We start from the raw sequence: 10706 nt of genomic DNA, 5'->3' as shown, positions 1-10706 counted from the left end.
GACGGGTATTTTAGTTGGGCACAGGATGGTTCCAGAAGACTGCCTGAGGGACAGCCCCTGCCTGCTGGGGACCTGCAGGCTGCCGAGGGTCACTCCTGACGGCCCAGCTCCTGTCAGTGGCAGAGGGAGGCTGTCATCAGGTCCACACCCAAAATTCCAGTTTAGAAACATAAATACCACCTTGGGCGTGGGTCCTGTCCCACTAAGAACTAAGATTCTGAGTGCACAGGAGAGAGACGTGTGTGTCAGTTTTTTTATTTGTATTGATGGGAACACACAAATGAAAGGCATGATTGATAACTGGTCAGGGCCCATCTCTCCTCTCAAGTGACTTGCCCTGGGCTTAATACCAAAAGTCGCGCAGTCCCATGTAGCCTGGACAGTGGACCCCCCTTATCGGCAGGGTCCCAGTTTTATACCCGCTAAGAGCAGGTGCTTTTACAACTGAAAACAATCTCACTGAAATGGGCTGACAAAAAGTGTAGGAAGATTTATTTTATAAAGAGGCCAAAAATCCACTCTGAAAAGGATTAAGCAATCCACATTTTATACATTTCTTGCACATGCTAATTTTTTAAAGTGTAGAGTGTTTCTGAAACCTTCGTGTTCTCTGAATCAGTTGGAAAGGATCAGGCGGAAGCGAGTTCATCAGACTTGCCCAGGAGAGCACAGGCCCACAGAAGGCCCAGGAGGAGCCATCTGCTTGTTCTGTGGGCTCCCCCATCTGCATTCCTCCCCCCAGGCCCGCAGAGAGCACCTTTTTTCTGCATCTAATTGAAATACTTGGCTTTGTGCGAGGTTTTGCCTTTTCTCATACAGATAGTGGCGTTCGGTCTGGCGTTTGTCACAATCTGTTCCTGGTGTCGGGCCGGCAGTCACTTACTGTCATATTGTTGTCAGGAGAATTCGCACAACCACAGTGACTGTGCTGAGAACTTCAAACAACAGCTGCTGTACAAGGAGGACAAACCCCAGGTGCCCTTGGAGTCGGATTCTGTGGAGTTCAACAACGCCATCAGCTATGTGAACAAGATTAAGACCCGCTTTCTGGACCACCCTGAGATCTACAGGTCGTTCCTGGAGATACTGCATACTTACCAGGTAAGAGGCCTCACTCAGGCCACACTTCTCTGCAGCTCTTCCGGTATAATCCAATGTCAGGTGCATTTTCTTGTCTGAATTCATGGAATCCTGTAAAAATCTGATAAGCTCTTGTTTTTGCGTTAGTTTTTTTTACTGTGGTAAAATACAGATAATGTAAAACTTAGCATTTTCACCATGTTTAAGTGTCCAGTTCAGTGGCATTAAGTACATTCACATTGTTGTGCAGCCATCGCCACTACCCTGCTCCAAAGCTCTATTCATCTTGTAAAACTGAAACCCTGTCCCCATTAAACACTAACTTCCCATCCCCTTTTCCAGCCACTGGCACCCACCATTCTTTCTGTCTCCATGAATTTTTTCACTCCTCTAGGGACCTCACCTAGTGGGATCATAAGGCCGAATAATATTCCATTGTGTTGATGGAACAGATTTTGTTTATCCTTTCATCTTTGGATGGACATTTGAGTTGCTTCTACATTTTGGCTGCTTTGAACATGGATGTGCAAGTACCTATTGGAGTTCGGTTTGGTTATGGGTTTGTTTGTGTTTTGGTTTTTTTTATTATGGTTTTAATATACTCCTTGAGGCAGCTCTGTACCCAAGGAAACATACATCAGAAGGATTAAAAAAGAACCTAAGGGGATGCTCTTGTTCTAAGACGACTTCATCATTGTTTAGACCACACAGCTTCTTTTATTTTTGCTGAGTACAGCTGTGCAGGCACTGAGGCCTCAGAGGTGAATGGTTGCTGCTGCTTAGGAGTTCAGTCTAGAAGTGGGAGAAACTTGAGATGAGGGTGGGAAAAAAAGGGAAATGCAAAGAAGTATGTCAGGGTTAGTGGTTGCCAACCGTGTAAGGGTCAGGGAGAAGATACTCAGGTTGAATCTTGACAAATGGGCCAGAACCATCAGGTAGACAGGTACAGAGAAAGGATGGACTCTCCGTGTTGGGAACAGCCCACGCAAAGGCCCAGGGGTCAGAAGGAGACTTAACAAGAAGCACAGGCAGGCAGTGGTGAGGGACATCTGTGTCATGCAAGGGCTTGGACGTCATCCTCTTCCAGACATGGAGTTTCTGACACCTTTTATTTTTCTAAGCAGCCGAACCCACTTTAAAAAAATGAAATCTTCTGCACAACCTTGATAAGTGAAATAAAGAAGTACAATTCTCTTTAACGTAAGTGTGTATGGTCAGATAACGTTTGCTTCCTGAAAACCCAGTGGAGCTGTTTTGACACAACAGACTTTTGCCAAACTTTTGCTAGTGGTGCTGGCGGTGTACATGGCCCCATCTGGCTCATGTCTAGTATGTAGTGCTTGTACAGCAGGAAGAACTTGCTTCTCACAGATGAGCGATTGCAGTGGTAGCTGTGAGCATTTGATCTGGGGGTGGGGGCAGTGATGTTTGGGGTCATAGGAGCTTATGGGTCCTTCACAGATTCCACGAGGTCATTACAGCATGGGGGCTGGAAGAACCATTACAGAGAGGAGACTGGGAGGTGTCTGTTCTGTTGATGGTAATGGGGAGGCAGAGCAGTTAGATTTATTTATCTAAGGTCGTATTGATGGGGCACAGACTCGTTCAGAGAAGACTCAGTGGTGAAGGTACAGCTTGGTGTCCTCCAACCAGAGCCACTGGGGGTTGGTGCCTGGAACTCATCCCAGAGTTATGACTCCTCACATCTGGCCCAGCATCTGCATTTCAAACAAGCCTCCTGATGACCCAGACCCGAGGCCGTCCGTTTCTTCAAGAGGAGCTAGGAGCTGAATTTTTGTGTGAGTTATCTTGGTTTTAGAACATTGGCTTGGATTTTAAAAGATACTGTGAGGCCCAGCGCAAGCAGCTCTGGTAAATCTGGCCGTGTGTTCCTGGGTTTGATGTCTGTTAGGTCTTGGTTCAGATCTTAGCTCTGCGCCCTCAGAGCCCTTTCCCTCACGCCCCTGAACCTCAGGTTCTAATCTGTAAAATGGCTGTAACACTGGTGGTGCTGACCCCTGGATTAAATGCAGCTTTCACTAGGCCATCATCTCACAGTGCTTGCCTTGGGTCAGCTGTGGAGAGCGGGTCCCATCATCCACCTGCATACAGCTGTCCCTTGTGTACTGGGGTGAGCACAGCCAGTCCTGCCCCCATGTGACGCTTGACATTCCTAGAAGTGACCTTGCTCTGGAAATCGCACCCGCCACAGGGCTTTTGGGAAAACAGGGTCAGGGCAAGACACTGGGAAACTGTTAGCGACACGTTAAAAAAAGGCACCTACTAAAAATGGTAGCACCATTGTAAACATTAAATGGCTAAGAATGACATAAATACCACAGCACTTGACCTTGGAAAGCCTTGTGGTTCACTCGTGGGTGTGGGAAGGTTGCAGCCTGTAGTGTGGGTCACCGTGAGATGCTGGGAGGAGGTTTCCTGAATGGCACGGACATTGTAACTCCCGACGGGGATGGCCGGTCGCTCTGAACAGATGTTGAAGCGGGGCAGGTAGATTCCCACACTACTCGGGTCAGCTTGGTGCAATGTTTTCTGCTCTTGCCCAGGGCTTCTCCCACATAAGCAATCGTAAAATCCACACTGCGCTCAGATGATTCCTTAGGACATGTGTCAAGCTCAAACAGAGGCTTTTTCAAAACAAATGTTAAAACAGAACTGACCATCTCTGGGGACACTCCCAGAACGTGTGTCCCTAAGTCAGGGTGTGTGCCCGTAACGTGGTCATAGATAGCTCCACGTTTCCCTGTGCCAGCCTTCCTCTCCGCCTCATGGTTCCCACGTCCTTGGAAAAACCAGTCCTCCTCATCTTTGTCGATCTGATGAGCGAAGTGGCACTGTTTGACATTGTTTTTCTTTAAACATCACCCAGTGTGATCATGGTTTCATGTGTATAGAGGTGACTTAATTCTCTGAGCTGAGTGGTCTTCGCCCATTTCCCCTTTGTCTTTCGCGTGTCCTGGTGGCTTTGGTGGGGGGTGAGGCAGTTACTCTTCCCCGTCTTAAACAGGTGCTAGGGTCAGGATTGAAAACCAGCTTCCCTCAGTGCAGCAGGCTGGGAGGAAGGGGGTCATGGGCCGTTCTCCTTTGTAGCTGTGGAGTAGGCATACTGATGGGAATGTCCTTCGCTCTGGGAGGGCCCCGGCCTCAACGCCTTCTACTTGGTCATATCCTCAGGTGTAAAGTTGACAGGAACTTTTTTTTTTTAATATATTTTTATTGATTTTTTTTTGCAGAGAGGAAGGGAGAGGGATAGAGAGTTAGAAACATCGATGAGAGAGAAACATCGACCAGCTGCCTCCTGCACACCTCCTACTGGGGATGTGCCCGCAACCAAGGTATATGCCCTTGACCGGAATCGAACCTGGGACCCTTCAGTCCGCAGGCTGACGCTCTATCCACCGAGCCAAACCGGTTTTGGCAGGAACTTATTTTTAATATCCAACTTGAGTTTTGCTCTCAGCTTCCTGCCCTCCCAACCCAGGTCCCTGCCGGTCTTTATATTGTTACTTTGAGCTCTGAGTCAGACCATCTTTCTTCAAGTGTTGGTGACTCGTGAACCGTTTTGTTGGCCTTGAAGTGCCTTCCCTTCTCTTTACCCTCTTCCCTTGAAGGCCCAGCACTAGTTCCACACTTCCCTGCCCAGCAAAACATGCTCCCTTGCCCTTGGGAGGGCGGGGACCATGTCCTTCCACAGCTGTGTTCCTGTCTACATCCCCCCACTCTTCTAGCACAGGCCCCATCCAAGGCCATGGCTCAGGCTGTGCTGTGAACTGGGTTCAGACACAAGCACATAGGACTGTTCTCCAGGCAAGGGGGCCCGATACGGGGCACCCCAAGGTGGGCCCCTCTCTCCCAGTAGCTGTCCTTCTGTCTCCTCCACAGTGGTTTGCCTGAATGTCACAGCCTAAGTACCTGGTTCCTTGGCTAACAACTCATTTTTTTCCCCAACAATTGGCAGAAGGAGCAGCTGAGCACAAAGGGCCGGCCCTTCCGAGGCATGTCTGAAGAGGAGGTGTTCACCGAGGTGGCCAACCTCTTCCGGGGCCAGGAGGACCTGCTCTCAGAGTTTGGACAGTTCCTGCCCGAAGCCAAGCGGTCCCTGGTGAGTACAGAGCACCCACCCAGCCCGGGGGCACCTTCTCAGCCAGGGCCGCGGGCCTCAGTGCAGCCCCCAGAGCCAGGCCAGGCTTGTCCAACCCCCGGACATACTGGCTTCCCCCAGGATACAGACTCAAAGGGAGGCTCCCATCACAGGCTCCACCTCCATGTCAAGTGGGAGTAGATCCTGAAGAGGGCTTCTCAGTGGACAGTGCCAGATGGCAAGGGCTGCTTTGGTAGGTGGAGACCAGGGGGAGAGGACCTTGTATTCTCCTGACCTTCAGTCCTGTGACAAGGACCGCAGAGCCACCTGCCTTGTAACCAAGGCTCTGTGGGCGGGGGCAGGGGAGGCTGAGCCTTAGCAATGACAGGAGGCAGAGAGCAGAGGAGGGACGAAGGACAGCGACTATGAGGATACAGACTGCATTGTTAGTCTGTCTATCCCTGTTGTGGCCCGAGTTTTGCTGGACTGCCCTTTCCATTTCCTCTTTTTCATGAATATAAGGTGCTTGCTTTTGTTGTTGTTAATCCTCACCCGAGAATATTTTTCCATTGATTTTTTTTAAAAATAAATTTTTATTGATTTCAGAGAGGAAGGCAGAGGAAGAGAGAGATAAAAACATCATTGAGAGAGAATCGTTGATCAGCTGCCTTCTGCATGCCCTACACTGGGGATCGAGCCTGCAACCTGGGCATGTGCCTTGACCAGGAATCGAGCCGTGACCTCCTGGTTCATAGATCGATGCTCAACCACTGAGCAGCACAGCCGGGTTCCTGTTTTTTTTGTTTGTTTGTCTTTTTAATTATAGCCTTCATGGTTGATGTGAAGTGCATCTCATTGTGGTTTTGATTTTTATTTCCATGCTGGCTAATGATACTGAACTTTTTTTTTAATGTACTTATTGGCCATTTGTATATCTTCTTTGGAGAAATGTGCATTCAAGTCCTTTGCCCATATTTTAGTTTGTCTCTTTGTTGTTGAGTTGTAAGAGTTCTTTGTATATTCTGAACACTAGATCCTTATTAGATATTTTCCTTCATTCTGCAGGTTGTCTTTTTTTTTAGTGTCCTTTAATGCACATAAGTTTGAAGTTTGATCAAGTCCAGTTACCCATTTTTTCTTTCGTTGCTCATGCTTTTAGTGTCAAATCTAAGAATCTATTGCCAACTCTTCTGAATTCAGGAAGGCTTCTCCATGTGTTTTCTTTTAATAGTTTTAGCTCTTATATTTAGGTCATTGATCCCTTTTGAGTTAGTATTTATATAGAGTGTGAGGTAAGGGCCCAACTTCATGTAATTTGAAGATCAGCTTTTCCATTTCTATGAAAAAGGCCATTGGGATCTTGATAAGGATTGCAATGAATCTTTCAACTGTTTTGGGAAGTATCGCCATCTTAACAATAGTAAGCCTTCCAATCCATGAACATGAGCATCTTCCCATCTATTTAAATCTTCTTTAATTTCTTTCAGCAGTGTTTTATAGTTTTCAATGTACATGTCTTACACTGCCCTGGTTAAACTTATTCCTAAGTCTTACTATTTTTTGATGCTAATGGACAGGAAGTTTTCTTAATTGCATTTTTGATCGTTCATTGCTAGTGTATAGAAACACCACTGCTTTCTTGTGTGTTGATTTTGTAACCTGTAGTTTTTCTGAATTCATTTATTCGCTTTGTTTCTGTGCATTTGCTAGGATTTTGTGTGTATCGGGTCATGTCACCTGCTAATATAGTTTCCCTTCTTCCTTTTCAATTTTAATCCCCTTTTCTTCTTTTCTTTTTTTGGCCTAATTGCCCTGGTAGAACCTCCAGTACTGTAGTGGGAGCAAACATCTTTGTCTTGTTCATGATCTTAGAGCAAAAGATTTAAGTTTTTCACCATTGAGTGTGCCGTGAGCTGTGGATTTTTCATAAACGCCCTTTATTGGATTGAGGAAGTTCCCTTCTCTTCCTTGTTTGTTGACTTCCCCTTCCTCTTTTCATTTTTCCTCTCTGTCCTGATGACGACTTGGAGAGTGAGCACAGAAATTGCACACACGCACACACGCACACACACACACACACACACACACACACACTTCACACTTCACACTTCATCACCACCTCTCGTGATTTCTGCTTCTGAACGAAGATGCTGTGAGGGCGGTCTCAAAGGGAGGAGATCGGGGCAGGAGTCTGGGTTTGGATGCCTTGAAGACGCTTTGTCTAGTCGGGCAGACTTCCAGTACGTGGGCTGGGGCTAGTCGCACGTGCCGACCCCCCTCCCCCCGCCCGTGTCACTGTCTCCAGGACATTTAGTGATATCCCTAAGCAGGGATGCCACCAGCAAACACTTCCTGACTCCAAGTCGGAGGAGCTCTGTGCCTCTCAGTGGGGCTGATATTAAGTGCTGGAGCTGCAGCCCATCCCTTCAACCTGCTTGGAGCCCAGTGCATCCTCACTGAGCCCTGTGAACACAGCCGGGACCGTGGCACTTGCTTAGCCGCCTTGGGCGCTGTAGGTGGGCTTGGCCAGCGCCCCTTGGGCCTCGTTTCCTTCCTGCCTCCTGCCCAGATGGGGACGCGACAAACTGTTGTTCTTCAAGTGCCTTCTGCAAGGCCCGGCGTGTGCTCAGTGCTCCATCTTTCTCTTCTCGGCAAAAGTCCCTCCTCTTCCTTCTGCATCCCTGGTAGTTCAAGCTGCATCCTGTCACACTCTGAAGCTCCGTCTTGCCCCCTTGTAGATCCCTTGGGTCTCATCCTCTTGGATCTGGGCCTTGCATCTCAGCCTTGGCAGCCTTTTCCTTGAATTCTGTCTTCGCAGGGAGATAGGCACACAGTAATGCCCTGACTGGCCTTCCCAGAGCCAGCCGGCAGCGCTGAGTGGTCCAGGGACAGCCCACCTTCCTGGGAAAGAAGGTCTGGCTGAGTCCCAGCCCACTTTCACTACTCTGGCGGAAGTGAGGGGGCTAACGATGCGTCCTTCTCCACACCCCAGGGAGGCTCGAGAGAGCAGCCCTGCCTTAACCAGAGATAGTGGGTGCAGTGCCTGGAGCGACAAGGGCTCATGATTGCACACCTTGGTTCTAGTCTCACTTTGTCACCTTCTTGCTGTGGGAGCCTGGCAGGTCATTTTGGGAGCCTCTAGGAAGTGACCCTCTCTTCCTGAGCCAGTTGGAAAATTCCTTAGAGAAGTGCCTGGCCAGAGTGAGCCTGGGTCTTTGCTACTGGACCATCCTGGCAGTCAGTATAGCGGGTGGAGAATGCTGTCCATTGGGGTTATGGGGGGCATTGCACAACAGCAGACAGTAGGTAATTGATAAAATTGTCTGTCTACACTGTTTGTTCCAACTCTTAGCAATTTTGGGGCAAGGGTGGTCTTAGTTCTCATGAAATTTCATCTTGATGGTAATGATGCTTCAAGCACTGGTGGATGGCCAGTGAGTGGAGCCTCTTGTCCTCTCATGGATGTGGTTGCAGCACCCCCTGGTGAGCATGACTGGAAATTTACAAAATTGGGCATAGATAAAGCCATCCTAAAAAATTAAGCATTTCCCCCAGAAAACTGCCTGCCCATCCATTTTTTTAAAATGGCATTTGTTATCAGTTCAGTTTTTTAGAGTATACTAGGTGATTAGAGCTACCTTATATATTTAGAAAGATTGAATCAATGTTTAAATTATTAAAAACACTCATGTACAATTTGTTATATAAAGTGAACTTTATATTATGGTCCTTTGTATTAATATTTGGATTTCTATTAAAATTTTGGGAAAAGCCGAAACCGGTTTGGCTCAGTGGATAGAGTGTCGGCCTGCGGACTGAAAGGATGTTTCTCTCTCATCGATGTTTCTGACTCTCTATCTCTCTCCCTTCCTCTCTGTGAAAAATCAATAAAATACATTTTTTAAAAAAGAGTTGATCTCTTAAAAAATAAAAAATAAAATTTCGGGAAAAAGAAACCAAGATGGAATTTGATGTTGTCCTAATTAAACCTGACTGTTTGGCCTAGGTCAGAGCTGGCTGATGTTTTCCTGTGAAGGGCCAGGTATTATGGGCTTTGCAGGCCAGGCATCCTGTGTTGCAAACACTCAGTTCTGCTGCCCTTTGGTGTGCAGGCCGGCGCTCTATCAGGAAAGCAGCCTTGGACTGTATGTCAAGTGGGTGTGCCTGTGTGCTAATAAAACTTTATTTACAGAAACAGGCGAAGAAGCATGGTGAATATGCCAACCCCCAGCCAAATGGGCTTTGGGTCCATGTAGCTCAAGTGTTCATAAATTGCAACTGTTAACTAATGTTAGCTAATGTTGCCCTTCGGCTGGGCAAGCACTGGGTTTCCCCGTTGGCCCCCAATCTCCGTCCCACTCAGTGCATGTCATAGTGCCACTGCCGGTCTCCTTTAGCAATTGGTGTTTTCACCTGTTCTTACATCCACAAAAAAGATGAGAGAGAATTTTCCACTTAATATTCTTAAGAGTAACTGACTCTTTAGATGACTATTCTCCAAAGAAGTTTTTCCCCTAAGGGACAAGTGTGGCCTGTAGTTAACAATAAGATTTTATTACTGTCATTATAATTATTATAAAATAGTAGGTGCTCATGAAAAAAACCAAGTATCAGTAAGAGTATCAAGTATGAAAAGTAAGTTTCCCTTCCTCTCCTCAGTTCCCCAGTCACTGTCCTCAGAGGTCAGCACCCACAGCCTTACATTGAGTCCCTCTAGAAATTCCCACTGCCTGTGCAAACAGATGTTTATCCTTTTTTATCAATCCTCACCTTGAGGATATTTTTTCCATTGCTTTTCAGAGAAAGAGTAACAGGTAGGGAGGGAGAGAATGGGAGAGAGAGGGAGGGCAGGGGGAAACATCCATGTGAGAGACATTGACTGATGCCTCCCTCACGCACCCTGACCAAGGCTGGGGAGCGAACCCATAACCGAAGTATGAGGTACGTGTCCTTAACCTCTAGAGTTGAACCCGTGACCCTTTGGTGCTCAGGCTGGCACTCTAACCACTGAGAACACTGGCTAGGGCTATCCTTTTTTTTTTTTTAACGGCATCCTATTTCTTCTGCTTAGATTTTTTTCTTTTCTGTTTTACGTAACGATGTATCATGTACACCGGTCTCAGGCAGAGACACACAGATGCAGAGCTCACTGTTACCTGGTAGATGCTGCTGTTTTCTTTGGGTGCAGCATGACGTGCTCACCCAGCCCACGCTGTGGGCCTATAGCGTGTCCTTTATGTGGTGTCTCCCCGTCCAGGTCCCATGGTGGGGTGGGAATGACAACGTGGTGGGTGACTTTGGAGTGCCTCCAAAAGCTGCCGTCTATCCACCTTCCTCCACCCACTCCAGCTTTCCGGCACATTCACATAGATGCAAGTTCTCCCAGAAGCGTTTTTTGTAAATGTTGCTAACACCCAATAGATACCCCACTTGGGAGAAACAGCCGTAACCTGTTCATTGATGGCTGGTGTAGAGCCTGCGAGTACTGAGCGCCAACACTGCTCATTCATAGGAAAGAATACAGACT

The 10706-nt window shown here is 47.5% G+C and overlaps 1 protein-coding gene across 1 annotated transcript in view; it reads left to right on the top strand.

The window, feature by feature from the left end:
• The first annotated feature begins 2725 nt into the window (after positions 1-2725).
• SIN3B (SIN3 transcription regulator family member B) overlaps positions 2726-10706 on the top strand; it is a 28647-nt gene continuing 20666 nt past the window's right edge. Inside the window, exons 1-2 of the mRNA XM_015567006.1 lie at positions 2726-2879; positions 5057-5200. Coding sequence (XP_015422492.1) covers positions 5096-5200 — 105 coding nt within the window. The 5' untranslated portion in view covers positions 2726-2879; positions 5057-5095. The remainder of the gene's footprint in view (positions 2880-5056; positions 5201-10706) is intronic.

Source organism: Myotis davidii, unplaced genomic scaffold (genome assembly GCF_000327345.1).
Source record: "Myotis davidii unplaced genomic scaffold, ASM32734v1 scaffold1203, whole genome shotgun sequence".
In the NCBI taxonomy this organism is placed as follows: domain Eukaryota; kingdom Metazoa; phylum Chordata; class Mammalia; order Chiroptera; family Vespertilionidae; genus Myotis; species Myotis davidii.
Note: the sequence above shows the minus strand (reverse complement) of the source record. Positions and strands in the feature narration are given on the sequence as shown.